This window comes from Pagrus pagrus (genome assembly GCF_965226575.1).
Source record: "Pagrus pagrus genome assembly, chromosome: 7".
Classification (NCBI taxonomy): domain Eukaryota; kingdom Metazoa; phylum Chordata; class Actinopteri; order Spariformes; family Sparidae; genus Pagrus; species Pagrus pagrus.
In genome coordinates, this window is record NC_140191.1 from 32,301,024 (window position 1) to 32,319,036 (window position 18,013).

The 18,013-nt window shown below is 39.6% G+C and overlaps 1 protein-coding gene across 1 annotated transcript in view; it reads left to right on the forward strand.

Annotated features, from left to right (window-relative positions):
- Positions 1-1,603: 1,603 nt before the first annotated feature.
- The window catches only part of ascc3 (activating signal cointegrator 1 complex subunit 3), a 180,035-nt gene continuing 163,625 nt past the window's right edge, over positions 1,604-18,013 (forward strand). Inside the window, exons 1-4 of the mRNA XM_084356676.1 lie at positions 1,604-1,703; positions 2,489-2,623; positions 7,736-7,886; positions 14,729-15,306. Of these exons, the coding sequence (XP_084212802.1) occupies positions 2,534-2,623; positions 7,736-7,886; positions 14,729-15,306 (819 nt within the window). The 5' untranslated portion in view covers positions 1,604-1,703; positions 2,489-2,533. The remainder of the gene's footprint in view (positions 1,704-2,488; positions 2,624-7,735; positions 7,887-14,728; positions 15,307-18,013) is intronic.

Here is an 18,013-nt window from a genome sequence, read left to right on the forward strand (position 1 = left end):
TTGATTCTCTGACTTTTCCTAGCGCCCCCTTCAGGTTAAAATTGTCTAAGACATTGATTAATGTCAAATTCTCACAGAACTAATGATATCCCTGGCAGCCTCAGCTGAACAATGTGGTTAGTGCAAATCGTAAATGTGAGCATGGTAACATAGAAAACTAAGAAGGTGAACATTGGAAACCTACACCTGCTCAACATCAGCATGTTAGTGTTGTCACTGTGAGCAAGTTAGCATGCTGACAACAAATGTCTATGTATCTATCTTCAAAAAAGAACAGTCCAAATCAGCTGTAGTGATCAAGATTATTTGTACTAATGGGAAATCAAATTCTTATATATTTCATTCATGTTAACATGTTAATCTGGAACATACTTGTAAACTGTGATGTTGTTGTTCAGTTCTGTACACGTGACATCTACTGCACATCTGATTCCTCCTCTGTGGCTCTTCCTGAGGTTTCTCCCATCTTTTTTTCAATATGGCAACTTTTTCCTCTCTCCCTGATTTTGGGCTATATAAATACAATTGATTTAATTTGATTTGACTTGTCAGACTGTTTATTAAATGCCCGCCTTAAGTCAGTCATATATGGATAAGCAGTTTAAAGTTGCATAATGTTTTTCATGAATGTTTCAATATCTGATTCATATTGGATGTTGTCAGCAGTTTTACAGAGCAGGGCAGTGCAGAGATAGTGGAGATGATTTTGCTGATTATCTGCCTCAGTTTGAATGTGTTGAGACGGATAAATCCAATCTCCAGATATTGCCACCAGAATTGATGGTGATTGTTAAAATGAACAGTCTCATAATTCAAAATTCCATAAATTATTATTGTGCTCTATTAAAACAAACAAATCTCTGTTTTCCACATTCAGTGTTAGCAATTTGTTCTGATCCAATTCAATCTGAGGACTCAGGATATCTGAGGGGCAGGAGCACAAAACAAAACAGAACAACACAAAATGCACGTAAGTCATGATGCATTTATCAGGAAACGGTTGTTAACTTTTCTGTTTCTATTTCTTTCTGTATTTTGTAAGGCTGCCCATCTGGCCCTGCGTTGCGGCTTCTCCACTGAGAGGGTCCTCTTGAGGACCATTATCATGTTTTATCTTCCATAGCTACCATAGGTGCATCAAAGAGGGTGTTCGTAGAGAGACATTCAACTTATTGTAGTGCAGTATTGTTATTATTATTGTTATTGTATGCATGCAGCAGATTACATGAAAAGTTTCGTTTCTTAATAAACCCATAGTTCCTGTGGTTGCGCTCGATATTCACACCGGAGCTGTTGAGGTGGGCGGAGTAAGCTATCTTCTAAATAGGTCAAACAGACCCCAGGGGCAGCGAACAGCTCCACAACAGGACAGCGGACTTCGTCGCAGGAACCGGTTTTGGTCGCAGCCGGTCGACTGTAACCTGTAACCTGCCTCATTTATAATCCGAGTTCCGACTCCGTGTAGGCGGGTTTCGGTGTCTGTCGGTTTAAATCAGAAGCGAACCTTGTGTGACGTGGACTTACTCTGCGTGGATGGGTATGTAGTCATTCAAACCATATCCCAAATCAAATATTTGTCGTCAAAACTACAATACCCATAGATCCTAGCAATCAAGCAAATGCTGTTGACATCTGCCGGTAGGCCACTCACACGCGCCTGACAGCTCGTTGTACAAGGCGCTTCAGAAGGAGCCTGTCGGAAAGTAAGATTCTACAGTGATTAATACACTTCTAGTTTGTCTCAGTGCGCTTTATACTGACTGCTGCTCGCAGTGCTACAGCTAATACTGCTGGGGGGAGTGACAGCCAGGCTGACAAGCTAACATGAGCTAGCAACACTTGCGCAGTGTTACTGAGAATCTTTGATTGTGTTGTTGTTAAAGTTAGTGAAAGTGGGAGAGGAAAACTTACCTTTTTATGATAATAAACGTTAGCTGAAGCTCACTGGCTCTGACCCCTGACCTATTCGCCTGTAGAGAGAATTACGCCAGGTCTTTAAAAACAGCTGACTTGATATCAGCACAACTTCAGTAACCTAACTTCATATGTTATAGAAGATCATTTCGGATCTCTGACGAATCGATAACACCCGGTCGTCAACTCGGCGCACACTATTCTCCAAGCAGTCTTAATTACGTTTATAACAGCTATCCTAGTTACTCTTGAGCCAACATTACAGATGTGTTAGCGTTACTTTATTGCATATATAGCTGTTACAGTCAACTATTTAACTGCTATCAAGTGGTTTATTGGGGTTCATTGTTATGCCGAATACACCAGAAAGCCCCTAGCCGTGAGTTACATTTGCTAATGTCCAACCTGTGAGTGTGATTCGCAGCAACAAAAGGCAACTTTAAACTGGCAGATTTTCTGTATGGAGTTCTACGTGTATTTGGAGACAAACGTCCATTGATAGTCAATGCCATGTATAACCTATACTGCCCTCACAATTCAGTGTACTATTGCTTTCTGTCTGTGTGTGTAATAGAAATAAACTGGAAAACCAGTGTGTGGACTGAAACATCCGAGAGCAATGTCTCCTCCACGGCTCACAGGTGCACTGCGCTCCTTCTCCAATGTCAGCAAGAAGGAGGACTTTACTGGAAAGCTCTATGATTTGAAGGTGAGGCCAGCAAGTGGATAATCATGTAATAATTGTAAACTAGTACTGTGACAGTAGAACGTGGGATTTTGTAGTAGGCCATGTAAAAAGAAAAAGCAGTCTCATAGCAGTGCAGTGTTTCTGCTTTGTGTGTAAGTATTCTGTTCCACCACTGAACAGCCACTGAATGTGATGCTGAAATTGAATTGTATGAGAAAGTCAATGAAAGGACCAAAGGTGCATCGTTTTAATACGACATTCACTATTATTGACGTACATCTCAACATTGCACGCAGTGGCCAATGTTGAGATTTAATGGCATGAGTGGCATGGGAAAATCTCAGATTTCTATTGTCTCATAATATATATGATCACATCTTACCTACCCTAAACTGAAGTAAACTTTTGAGAAACTTTCAAAAATCCCTTTGTTTTTGTGTTGTGTAATGCTTCAGGTGAGAATGTCAAAGGACCTCAGTCAAACTCCATCAAATCATGATCATGATTTGGTTCTGATTCAATTATCAAAGCTATTTAATCAGAGTACTCCATTGATTCAGTTTTGGGCTTCCATAAAGTTGTGCGCCCTAAAAGAGACAAAGAACGGACGTCAAAATGAAAGTAAAACAGCAGAGGCCAAAATATCTTGATTTTTCTGGGCTTGGTGTAAGTTAAGTTGTTCTGAAAGACCAATAGAAATAGTTGTGTAAAGAATGACGAGAGCTAGAGAGAGAAGTTAAAAGCCTTGCTCCTTTTCACCTCCGCACATCTGACCAACCATGGTGTTAAGTGGGTGTGAATGTGAATGTCTTGATTGTCTGTTCTGGAAAGTTACAGAAAAGGTCGGACACACTCCCTTCACACTTTGGGAAGGCCTGATTCTGAAGCTATTCAACCATCTGACAAGCAGTTCTGATGGAGTATTCTGGCACCTTTATCCCCAAGTGACGGTCGAGTCAGAATAGTACATGTCAAATAAATGACATTGTGTGTGCTCATGGTAATAAGGAACGTGCCATGTAGTGCAATGGTGTGTCTCATTAGTTTGTTTCTAATAGTTTTGTTCTTGTTAGTCAGATCAATTCAGTGTTGGTTTTGACTGTTGTTGTCTATTAGAAAAGCCTAGAATATTGCCGGTGTAGAAATAATAATAATAGTGTTGTTTCATAGAGTCATAACTGTTGTGAGGCAGAGGTTACACAAAGTGTGTGTCTCGTCCAGTTCCTGTTTCCCACCAAGTTCATAAAATCTGACATGTGCCTCAACATGTCTGCATTCAAAATACTATAGGTGAGTTTTTGTTATCACTCCCTGCTTATCTCTATCTCCCTCCATCATATCTCCTAACATGAGTAACCTTATGCCCACCCACAATTCAAAGCACGAGAGTAAAGTTGTGGCGTTACTTTACCATGTTATTGGCCAGCTGAGGCCTGTAATCAACAACCAACATGAGCTGCGAACTATCAATTATGCTCCATTTCTGCGTCGATGCAGAATCTTCCCCGTCTGCATCATAATGCATCTTTATAATCGAGAAAAATTTCTACACCTCTCATCACAAGTAAACTGATTTGTATGTGTAAATCAATGGAATGACCAAATTTACAAAAGCAAAATTATTAATATCATGACAAAAGTCTAATGAATCAAGTCAGCATATTTTCCCAAACTAAATGTTTTAGCAGAGGAAGAAATGTGTCCTGCTTTGACACTCACTGGAGGGTTCTATCTTTGGCATCAACTACGGCAGGTTGTTTTTCTTCCAGCTCTGTGAGCAAGCAAGTAATGTGATTTTGTATTACAGAAATATTTTATCTTTGATGACACAGCTTGCATACTGTATGGCTCTCACCCAGGTCCCTATTCCCCTCCACATGGAAAAATCCAAATGTTTTCATTTTGGATGGATGGAGTATCCAAATTCGCAGATGTAGACTCTGCTCTAAACTCTGTTTTAATGTCGATTACATTTCAACATCCAGTTGTTGGTGTGAGACACCGTGGCTGTAATATTGGTGTCCACGGTGTTAAAATGACGCTTACTACGTGCATTTCCAAAAACAGAAGACACATTGCCAAAATGTAATGAAAATATATATATATAAAGAATATATATAATGTATATATAAGCGGTGAAATATAAGTGTCACATACGACAACTACCGTTTTCCATTATGTCCAGAACTATTTTACATGCTACTTGTTGATAAATAATACATTTGTTGGCTGTACAGTATATACTGTATAACTGCATGACACATGGAATTTGACTGGCAAATGGCACCTAGTAGCAGTATTAACATTAACCCACTGACTGGAGTGTCTCAGACCATCAGCGGGCAGAACATTGAAGCACCCCTAATGCTACATATTAATCATATATTCGTAATGTCAGTGCTTATGAAATGTCTGCTGTTGGCCATCAAAGTACACCAGACAGCAAATATATGCCAGATGTATAGCACAAAAACTCTCAATATTAGATGCCTGCAATTACTATAAAGTTGGACTCATAGGAAACTGTGTCAGAACTGGATTTATTATCAGCTGCAGGGGATCATGAAAAGAGACTCTTTGTGATTTTATATTTCTCTGAATTATTATTGGCATAGCAGTGTGATGCATCTTCTATCCAAAGCCAACAGTCTGCTACCTCTATCAGCTGTCGCCAAGTCACACACTCAATCTCTAAACACAGAAGAGAAACTGAGTCTGACAAACCTTTGTGCTCGTCATGAGACCAATTATAAACACTTAAAAACACAGTCAGCTGTTTTACCTTACCTTACTATATCCAGTGGTTGAAAAGTTTTCAGATCCTCGACTTAAAGCTGCTACATGGAACTTGAATTTTGTGTTGATTCTGGCTAGCATGTGCATTTGTTTTGAAAGGGAGTGAAAGAAAAATGCAACATATTTTTAATACTATTTTCTTTTTTTAAACACAGCTACTTGCAGGATGCATACAGTGAAGTAATGTATGTATTTGTTACTATGTAAGATTTACAACTGTAACATGATGATGGTAAAACAAAGTAAACTATTTAGTGTTGTACCCCCAGACTCAGCAGCAGCTTCTTATCTCAGGCTGTGAGACTCCGATTCATCTGGGATGAACATACTCCATGATTTTAAGGGTATTTGGTAGGGATGCAATGATATAGAAATCCATGTTTAAGATAACAATTTGGCAGATAATCGATACCGATATTTTAAAATGTGTCTGTTTGTTGTTATTTATTTCTCCCTTTTGTCATAAACAAATAAATCCTCTTTATAAAAGAATAATTGAACTGTTTTAAAGCCATTCAGCCCCTCATTACATTTATCCATGAATGAGCACAAAGTCAATCATACAACAACCTTTAATATAACCATCTTTCCCATGAAAAATACTATTTTGAAATAACTCCTTCAAACACCTTTTTATTCTGCTATACAACACAATGAGAAGAGTTCTAAGCCCAACAATAACATTCGTTTTGTGTAACATAAATGAATGTAATTAAATGTAAAAGCAGTTAGAAAAGCAATAAAATACAGAAGAAACCTTTAAGTTGCTGTGATTCCCCCCTACTTGCTTTTCTAGGCGGTCTTCCTCCAGTAAAGCAACTGTGCCTGTGGTCATATCTGAGTGGATCTGCAGGGTCGGGTTCCTGGTTTTCACTGGTTTGCTTTCATGTATTTCATATATATATATATATATATATATAAATATATATATTTATATATATATATATATATAAATATATATATTTATATATATAAATATATATATATATATATATATATATATATAAATATATATATTTATATATATTTATTTCAAGTTTTTTTTTCAGCTTTTGCCAATTTACAACCTTGCAAATAATTAAACCACCTTTTACAATCTAAATCTCCAATCTTTTAATCCATGTTCGTGATTTGTATCCCAGATCAGTTTCCTCTCCGTGAGGAGCAGTATTGAGCCATTTACTTTCACCTGGCTCACCCTCAGTTAAATCCTCTAAGCAGAAAAAGTGCTTCTCCAGGAAGAATATGGCTAGGGTCACTCAGAGATTATCTCAGAGGTTCTGTTAAAATGCTTAGTTTTGGGAGACATGGCGATCATAATTGTAGAGTCATTGTGTTAATGACTCTCCTGACCTCAGAGACTGAGCTGTCGCACCTGCACATATTTAATACCTCACTGCTCTAATGGGAGATGCTCATTAACACTAACTTTTTAACAAAACTACTGATGATGCACTTGTAACTTAAATGTGTCAAAATAGCATTATTGTCTGCACTAATATCAAAAACCCAGCCCTAGTTCTGAAAATGGATGTCCCATCTTAGTTGAATAAGTTGACTTTGTTTTGGTCTTTTTTGGAAAAAAAGATTGGAGTTTTCCGTGCCTGTGTGGATTTTCCCACAGTCCAAAGGCATGCTGGTTAGGCTTACTGGTGATGAATGGCCTGTATCTGCAAATAAGAGCACAAATGGTTGCCTGTCTCTGTGTGTCAGCCCTGTGATCAACTGTTGACCTGTTTAGGTGTACCCCGCCTCTCGCCGTATTCACACAAAGGATATCTATCCAAGGGTTAAGTGGATAAAGCTAATGGATTGATGTTAAACATTCAGTGTCAAAGAAATTCTATCGCTATTTGTTGACTGAGATTTTCTACAGAACTTAGTGGTGTATTGAGACTTAATCACAGAATGATGACTGTGAGAACACTTAATATCACTCCTTCTGAATTTGCCTAAATAAAACGAATACATGAAAACCAATCATTTGAAATCTAGTATTCTTGAGCCACTAACGAACAGGTCCCCTCAGATTCTCTGGGTTTTCTGGCATGGTTCTTTAGTTTGATCAGAATGTATTTGAATCAGACATGCCACAGGAAGCGTTGATTAATTTTACAGCAATTACATGAGGTAAACTCCACTGTATCAGTAAATGACCACACTGACAGCACAGCACCTTGTTTTAAAAAATATCTAGATGATATACAAACAGTGCAAACATTGGTCCTATCCAAAGGGTATTTGGGCAATTACAAATACCTGTGATTATTCAAGCATTGAGTATGAATGTTCTCTTTCTTGAAATATAATTGTATTTCTCCCTGTGACTTATGTTAGACCAAACGACTGAAGAGACGGGAGCTGTTTGCCAGAGAGGGCCTGACATGGCAGAAGATTGTCCATTTCTGCACTGAGCACCAGGACAAAGCTGAGCAGCAAGCTGCCAATCAGGAACTGAAGAGCCTCCTTCTGGCAGCCAAACAGATTGGTAATTAACTCCTCAGCCTCAAATCCATTGTAATTTCTTTCAATCTATTTTTATGTGTTTGTGTTAAAGTTGCAACAAGCAATTCTGGAGAGAGAAAGTTGATTGTTGAGTCACATTCCCATGTCCTCAAACACAGACGCTTTGGATGGATGACGCGCTGCTGCTCAACATCGGCTAATGTTGTCTATCACGCGCATTTTTCTGCTGCAGGGGTTTCTCAATCAAAACTGGAACTAAAAATCCATTTTTAACATCCATCATTACCATTTAATTTTTAGGATTCCTTCAGTGCTCATTTTTGAGGATGTTTTCACCGGGAGCCAAATTATCCGAAGAGGTCTCCGCCCACTCCAGACAGAGGGCCCTGTTGTTACAAAGATTGGGCTCTAAATGTCTAACGGGTAGAAAACATTTTGGAATTGGTCTTGTAGGTCACCTCAGCTGGCAGCCGCAACATAGGGTGCAATGGCTACAATGTAATCCTTAGGGTCAACTGCACCTCTCAGAGTCCATCCACAAATAGGGCTTATCATTACACGGCTTTTCATTATCTGCTGGCTTGGCTTGACTCAGTTTGACTCGGTGTGTCAGCCCAGCATTTGCACAGATTTGGGTTAAACATTGGGAGGCAATTAATGTAAGACAACTTCATGGTATAAGGAGAGTCTGCATGCTCCAAATGATTTTGGGTGCAGCTTTGCTTCAGGGAATGGGCTAAGCAAAATAAATGACCGAAGACAATACATTCATGATCAATCATCAGATCCAATTCATAAATATATCCGTGCTTGTTTTGCAAAACATTTCTAACCTTTTGGGAACAGCTAGAAATTTGTTGCCAGCAATTTTTAAAAGGTACAACATGCCTGACATGCGCTCCACTGCATCTTGCTTTGCATTTTTTTTGCAATTTGTAGAAGTTGAAATATTCTCAAATTTATCAGCACAAAGCATGGAATTGCACAGCTTTTCCATCGACTACATTTGATCGCCCAATTGCGCTGTGAGTAGGCTACCTTTCCAGATCTGCAGCTTCGAACCATAATTGGTAGACCTCTGGTGAAAGGCTACTGTAACTTCAGCATGTCTCCTACAAATACCTTTTCACAGTCTTACCATATATAAGGGCTATCAATAGATTAAAATATTTAATCGCTTGATTGTCCATAGTTAACTCGTGATTGCTCGTGAATTAATCGCACATTTTTATCTGCTCTAAATGTACCTTAAATGGATATTTTTCAAGTTTTTAATACTATTTAAAATATGCTTGCTTTATGCAAATGTATGTTTATTATTATGGCAACAATCCAAAAAAATGACAGATTCCAGAATGTTCTCCAGAATAACCTCAAAGGTAACGGTACACACAAGTCACGGTTCAGTACGGGTTCGGTACAATGGGGGAAAAAAAAAAAAAATCACATGTAAAAGACTAGCTTTTTTTCATTTATTTTGAACAGACACCAATTGACTGCAAAATAAAAAAAAACATCTCCTGTTATAAAAGTGAAAAATGGGGGGGGGGGGGGCTCTCTGCATCAGCTGTGTGCTTGGCCAGCAAGTGGTATTTGAGACTGGATGTACTCCGGTGGTAACTTGGTTCACATCGACAGTAAATGCAAATAACTTTGTTCTTGTGGAGAGAACCATCTGGCAGGGCTTTGAAGCTGAACCTGCCATTCAAAAGAGCCTTTTCTGTATCCATTTCTGCTCCAGGAGGTTTGTTTCTGCTGCCATCCACAACGTTACTGCTGCATCGCTTCCTGTTTTAGCAAACGGGGCGCTGAGGGTCATAACGTGCGTGCGTTAGTTGTGCATCAAAAAAATTAATGCTGTCAAGAGGAATTTGCGTTAACGCTTTATTATCGCATCAACTTTGACAACCCATATATATATATATATATATATATATATATACACACACACACACACACACACACACACACACACAGTATACTTTCAAATCATGTATCAGCAGAGTCATTTGACAAAATCAGTTGTTTGTGTCACTGTGTGACCGTGGTGTTTTAGTCAGTTTGTTTCTTTTTCATGTGTGACTTTGGTGTTTTTAAAGGGTTTGTTCATATCCAAACCATGTGTGTTATGCTACAGCTCACTAGAATGACTTTCGGTTTAGACGGCTGATGTTTTTGGTTGGATGGGGCTTCAGATGTTGCATAAACTAATTTACTCGTTGACCAGCTAAGACATTTTTTAAGGTTTAAATGGTGCAGTCTGTTTGAGTCAATCACTAGTTTGAAACCAGCTAGTAGTTACTAAGAATTTAGGAGGGACTTTAAATCAAATCAAATCAAATTCACAATCACATTGCCTCAATGGGCTTTACAGTCTGTACAGTGAATGACATCCTCTGTCCTTAGACCCTCGATTCGAGTGAGGAAAAATTTGCCATCTTGATAAACACAATTTAGTGGTGGATATATGAATTCTTGGTGCAACCCAATCCATTTCATTATATCACCTGCCTCTTTTCAATCCATGAAAGCAACAAGACAGCACAGCCTTGATGCCATATAATTAGTTCATAAATTATTATATAAGGTACAGGAAGCATACAGAGATAAATGTGTTTTTAGATCCATCATCCCATTTAAAAATGCTCCCCAACAAATGAAAATATATCAGATTTACTCCAGAGATAGAAACAAGTCTTTGACGGCATGCTAAACATGTTGTAATCCTCCCTCTATGACTTCAAGTGTTACCTGAACTTCATGAGTCAAATATGGAGCTCTCCCATGAAAGCCTGTGATGATTTTCATTTTGTTTTCTTTTCTCCTTGTTCATGGCAGTATTTTTTCCTCTCACTCACCAGTCAAGAGTAACATTATTTGTTGTTGTGATGCTCTCCAATGCTTTTTGTGTTGAACCTGCCCTCAGCCTGTGTGACTGGATCCGAATAAAAAGTTGCTCTTAAGCACACTCTGGAGAGGATGAAAGCAGCCATTCTGCTCTGCTACGTGCAGCAACGAGTCTGATGCTTTTAGACCATTTTAATTGGTTTAAATCCTTTTCATCTGTTTTCGCTTTCCTCTGCCTCTCCAACCCTCACTCTATTCTGCCTCTGTCCCTCTGACATTTTATTCTCTAATTGGACAATTACTCTGCATTTCTTTTTGTTAAGTGCAGTTCTGGTTAAGCATGACTTGTTTGGAATATTATTTAAATAAGGTGCATGGACCTTAAACAGTGAGCTCATGCTGTAGCCTTTACTGCTCAGAGGAACAGCTGGTGATTCTTGTATGGAACTATGAATAGTTCAAAGCTCAGATTTAATGGCCATACAAAAGAGTGCTACTATTTAGATACCACTAATGATAATGGAAAAGGTGAAGGTGATTGTTGCAGCAATCTTAATAATCCCCATCATTAAAATAATGATTAGTACATCAGCTTTAATTGTTCCTTTAGTTGGAATGTATAATTTCTGCTATATACAGGGCTGGACTTCACCACGTGGCAAGTTAGGCTATTCACTGGGCACCCCAACAAAGAGAGCATCTAATAGCTGTAGATTTACAGTGGATTTACAAATGCTGTTCAAACAATAATAAAGTAGATTACTTACAGTGCCATTTTTGGTCTTTTCATACATGACAACATGTGGGAAAAAACAGGAAAAACAATGGTCCTTCTATCATGGTAACCTATCAGCCTTCAGTTGGCTACCTGAGCCAGGTGCTCCATGTACATTGAAATCATGATGAGAAAAAGAAAGCCATTTTCTCTTTAAGAAGTAAGTCACAGCTGGAAAAATGGCCCTTGCATAAACCGGGGCTGTCTATGCAGTAGAAAGATTAGTAAATATTTTTGAAATTGGTGCTACATGACCAGAGAAAACAGATCGGATTGTACTCTTTGTGTATGTGGAATGGTGTATACAAAATACGGGACAACAATCTGTAGTGGATACATCAGCCTTAAGCCCTATTCGCACGGGATTAGTATTACCTGGGGACCTCTAGTAATTTGTAATAATTGCGGAGGTTGTCTGTGATCTTAATCCCGTGTGAATCTGCCATGTCCGTAATTTGTAAAGTAAAAATTCCACCGCAAATTACCTACCATATTTCGCCAAACACAGAGGTCATGTGATAATATTAGTCCCGTGCGAATAGGGCTTTAGAATCCACCTGATGACGTGTTTTGCATCATTTGGCAGATTGTTGCCAGCAGAAAAGTGGGGGGGCTCTGGGTGCAGGCAAAATGGAAAAAGGTTTACCATCGTTCAGTTGCATAAACTAGTGATATTGTAGCGATACAAAGCTGGTTGAAAATCAGCAAAGTTCCTATATGAAGTCACCTCAAAGCTCATAAGCTGTTAACAAGCCAACTACATGCAGCGACGAAACCTGGTATTCCTACTTTATGTAGTCTACTCGAACAATGAGAAACAGGCTACTCATGATGGTGACAGAAAATGAACGCTCACATGGAAAGTACCTGTGGTTGAAGCTTCCCAAGTGGATTGATAGTAACAGGTCAAAGAACCTTTGAGCAGGCCCTTGGTAAGGGAAACAATCTACTGTATCTTGAAACAGTCAATAAAATTGAGTAAATAGCAAAGCTGTTTGTTTCATTACTTTATATTTATGCAACAAATATACAATGTCAGTTAAAGAGAAATAATTTATTTCCCTGCATGAGAAATAAAGAAAACAAACAAACAAAATGTTGAAAAAGGCATCGCTTATAGTGATCAGTTTGACCCGGACAGATGTGATCACTAGAGGTTTCAGCTGCATTGTGATGTATAGAATGAAACTGAGTTGAGCCTCTTCATGCTTCTCGATACTTCTGTATGTGTTGTCAGACAGCAGCAGGGTGAATAGACTGAGGCTGGGTGGGTGTTGTCTTTTAGTATCTTTGGGCTCTGTGCAGACAGCTCACTTCACGGGTGTCACTGATTCTCTGTACTTATTCTTGGTACCAGTGATGTTCTGGTGGTTTTAATCACCTGCTGTCCCGGGCCATTTTTTGATGTTTCCAGTCAGCATGCTTTCTGTTGCTCCTGTGTAAAAATCACAAGAATTTGGCTCTGGAATTTTGCCTCCTTAAGTTTGTTTGTCATGTGTGATGACCGTGATTGTTTTCCCTGATGTTTATTCCCAGGAAACTGTTGACCTGCTCCACCTCAGCTCCACTGATGTAGACAGGGTGTGTGTCTCTGCCTCCTTTCTTCTAACAATCAGCTCCTTGGTTTTGCTGATGATGAGCATTAGATTGTTTTCTTTGCACCACTCTGCAAGAGTGTTGATTTCCTCCAGATCTGAAATCTTATCGTTGTTTGTAGTGTAGAGTTCAAGAGAACTGTAGTGATGTCTGGGAGTGCAGTCATGGGTCTATAGTGTGAACAGGAGGGGGCTCAGCACACCGGAGCCCTGGGGTGTGTTCAACACTAAAGTGAAGGAGGTGTGACTGTCAATGTGACTGTCGGAGGTCTGTTTGTGAGAAAGTCCAATATCCGATTTCAGACTGTAGTACTGAAGCTCAGAGTGTTACGTTTTCCAATCAGCTTTCCTGGGTGAGAATGTATTAAATGCTGAGCTGAAGTCAACAAACAACATTCTGATGGACTTTTAAAGAAGAAATGTATAAATTCAGTGTATACCTGCATGTTTTTATAGTTTGTCCCACCTGTTGCAGCTTCCAGTCCATCCCCATTGGATTGTGGATTAATTTGATCCTTGAATCTGTTTCTTCCACTATACAATATTCTAGATAACATTATTGACAGAAACATATACCGATCAGGCATAACATTATGACCACCTGCCTAATATTGTGAAGGTTCCCCTTGTGCAGCCAAAACAGCTCTGACCTGTCAAGACATGGACTTAAGACCTCTGGGTGGTGTCCTGTGGTGTCCGGTACCAGGGCGTTTTATAGTGGATCCTCTGGGTGCTGTATGTTGGGGGGTGGGGCCTCCATGGATCAGACCTGCTCCAGCATGTCTTACAGATGCTCGATCAGATTGGGATGTGGGGAATTTGAAGGGCCCGGTCAACACCTTGGGCCCTTTATTGTGTTCCTCCAGCTGTTCCTGAGCAGTGTTTGCAGTGTGTCAGGGCACATTGTCCTGCTGGGGGGCCACTGCCATCGTGTAGTGTTGTTGTGATGAGGGGGTGTACTTGGTCCACAACAGTGTTTGGATGGGTGGTGCGTGTCAAGTGGCATTCACATGAATGACAGCACCCAAGGTTTCCCAGCAGAACATCGCATTGTGATGAGATTATCAATGTTATTCACGTCACCTGTCAGTGGTTTTAATGTTGTGGCTGATCGGTGTAACATAACTGAATACAGGATGCTTTTTTCCTTAATGGTAGTGCAACAGGTAAAATGACTCAATCAACTTTTGAACAAGGGATACTTTTGAGTGGCAGCGGATACTGTTTTTAATAAGAAACTTTTTTTTTTTTATCTGTTTGTCTGCCTCTCACGTACATTTGTTTTTTATTTGTTGACCAAAAAGGGGTATGCATTTCATGAAATTTCTCTTTTTCTTTTTCTAAAATGTTACTTAGTTTTAGGCTTGTTTTGGTCATCAAGTATTTTTCATCATAGTTTTCCTTGACAAAATTAACACTGGTATTAAGAAGAATATTTCTTCTCTGACATGTTGTGGATTAGAAGTATAATGTATAATAAGTATGTACTCAGTGACTTTCCACCACCCACCACTAAATTAAAGAGCTTGTGTCTATTTTGCCTATGTTGTGCCAGATAACAAAATCTGCCTTTGGCTGTAGTGATTTCTGGAATCGTGACATCAGTGTATCATCAAGTGTAAATATATGTTGTGTTTTGTTTTACAGTGGGGGCTGAACATGGTCAGGACGCCATTGAAAGTGCTGCTGTCTTTCTGTTTGAGACCTTCCACAACAAAGACCATGTGGGCACAGAGGAGACTCGGGCCATTAAGCAGATGTTCGGCCCCTTTCCCTCATCTGGAGCTGAAGCCTCCTGTGCCTCTGTGGCTCGGCTGGTGGCTTCACTCGGAGACACCCGTGTTGAGGACTTTATCCAGACCCAGATCTCCTGTCACAACCCCCAGCGAGGCTCTACTTTCGGACGCAACATTGCCTTCTCGCATGAGTGCTACACCCTGGACCCACTTGAGGATCTTCCCTGCTCTGGTAACCATGAGGAGAAAGTAAACCTAGACTTTATCAACTTCCTCAACAACCAGCAGAGTGGGAGGAAGATTGCAAGTGAGGAAGAGATGTCCAGCTCAGGAAGATCTCTCAGTTCTGGGGATGGAGCCATCCTTAGAAGAGAGGTGGAGAAGTATCTGAATGGAGGCAACATGATCTCATCCAGCCCAGAGGAGCTGTGCACCTCCCTGTTTGAAATGCTGGCCTCACACAAGAGCGACGATGAGCTGCAGAATGAGGTTTGTGGCACTGAGAAATACAGTTATTATATGTTGGATAATATCTGATGAATTGTTCTTGGGAGTAATTTTTTATGCAGGTTAAACAAACAAGCCGTAATTTGCTTAGTGCTCCACCATCATCTGTAAAATCAACTAATATAATGTATATTATGGAATCCTGACAAAGAATTTACCGGACTTACAAAAGTGTAGGTTTGGGAATTTGACAAAGATGAATAAATAATTACAGTGCACTAAACCTACTTAAATACACATTTAGTTTCACTGATAAAGACCTCATACTTACTGACTTTTAGTACATTATAATTGAGTGAGAAGTAGAATTGAAATAGAATTTTATTTTATTAAAGTTACAAAAAACATTCAGAGAAAGCAAGCTTTTTTTTTTGCCATTCAAACCTGACATTTTATGTTATTATGGTTGTTCCTTAGTTTCCAGAGGCATCGCCACACCACTGATTTGAAATAGTGAGAATGCAACTTTATACAAATGAGTAGCGGACAGCATGACGCTCCAACTCTCGAAACACAACGTGCAGCTACCAGAATGCATTGCATTCTTTCTACATAGACGGTGAGGTTAGGTTTCCGGCTTTGCCAGTTTTGTCCAGTGTACAAGCTTAAATTGGTGCATGCAGCTAATTAGCGATAAGCTGGGGTTAGCTGATGAGCTCAGCTCAACAAGTTGGTGTCATGTCATGTGATCTGCTACTTAAGTGCACTTCACATGATTATTTGATATCCAGGAATTCACATTATAGACACTCTAAGTTGCCAATTTTTCATGTGCTTGCAGTTTTTGTATTGGTAATTATATAGATATTTGTTTCATTTTGCACCTCACCATATCATTAAATAAGTTACAGTACAATCATAGCCCACATGTCAAGTCCAATGTTTTCCTTTAATACTCAGCTCAGCTTCTGTGATGTGAAAGCATCAGATTTCCACACAGTCCGAGAAATATAAAACTTAAGTCCTGGTCTAAGTTAAAGTGATAGTTTGGGTCTTTTGATGTGGGAATGTATGAGGTACTCCCTGGTCAGTGTTTTACCTGCAGTAGATGACAGTCAGCTCTCCGACTGCATAGCACCGACTGGGAAGCAGAGCATTGCACTGCTAAAGGGGACGACAGCAAGACGTATTTTATCCACCTAAAAGAAGGCACACCAAAATATATATATATATCCGTTTAAATGTATGCTATATTTTGAACATTTCTGGTGCTTTACATTGCTGCCAGACAGCTACTGAAAGTCCGACCCAAACAGCTGATCTGCGGTGTAATACAGTGTGCAGCAAGCACAGCTGCGCTTGTGCGTAGGAATACAGACGTTGTGCTATTGAGGGAATGTAGTCCCAAAGGAAAGGGCCGTCTTGTGGCCATGTAAAGCACCAAAATTGTGAATTGTGCTTCTCCACACACGGGGAATCAAAAGATAGCAACTATCACTTTGAGTTTTAAAGTCCAAGAGCAACACGGAGCGTCTCCCCGATTGGCTCCTGACAGCTGTCAGTCACCTTGGAGTGCAGTAGAGGAGGTTGTTCCAGCATCTGGTTCAAAAGTAGTTTTGCTAACTTGGCTAACACCATAACTAGTATTGGAGCTAACAGCTTCAGGGCAGCCAACATAACTAAAATGCGCTGCCCTATGTTTCATCAGCCTTCTCTAATTTCACTCCCTGCTGTTCTCCTGTGTTCAGTTAAAATAAAATACAATTGGACTGTCAAAATTTGATTTTGGTGATTGTCAACTGATGATTTGAATTGTCAGTGTTGGGGGCGCAGCCCTTCTTCTAATTTTATCGATCAATTTGAACTTGAACTTAAATTTTAGGACTCAAATCTTAATGTGGCATTTCCGTGGCATAAAACTTGACCTGTCCTAATGGTACTTGCAATGTTTTGTAGCTCGTATTGATTCTATAACCTTGACCTTCTTAAGCAGGCCTTTTGGGTTTGATCCGTATGTTGAATTTATCATATCCTGGCTGTTAGACCAAGTCATCCTTGGCCTTTACCTTTCCAGACTGTTGAGACATTTCAGCTTTCTGCATGACCTTTATTGGTAATAAAGACCCTTTGGAAATGGGTACAATATTCAACTTCTGTTGAGTTGCTAATATTGTACCCTAAAAACAGCCCATAACCTAGTTTCTTAACTTTAGAGGCTAGAATGATGAGATGAGATCATGTTGACACTGTGTGAGGGATGTGGTGGGTAGATGGATCAGAATCAGAATCAGAAATGCTTTATTGATCCCTGTAGGAGAGCAACAATACAGTTACTCCTTCTAGAATAGAACATATCATACTGTAGATATAAACTAGGGGTAGACCGATTATTGGCCCTGGCCGCTTATCTGGGCCGATTTTCAGCATTTCCCGATTATTGGTATCAATGAGTTTTCTGTCAGATGGGCAATAAAATAAACTAATTTAAAAAAGGTGCTACTTTGGCACTGATTCAACAAAGACACAGTGCTGTGTGTAAAAACTGCCTCACAACAACTAATAACAATGTTAGCCATTTTCACCTGAAGCTAACATCTGCAACCATAAAGAATTCAGTGAGCTAGCTAATCAGCCAATCACTGAGGAAGTGCTGTCAACTCTGCTGTCCAGTACTGAGAGAGGTGTGTGAAGCATATTTGTGATATTTGCCACATTCAGTAAGTGCCCTGGTAGTTCTGCTATGTGAAAA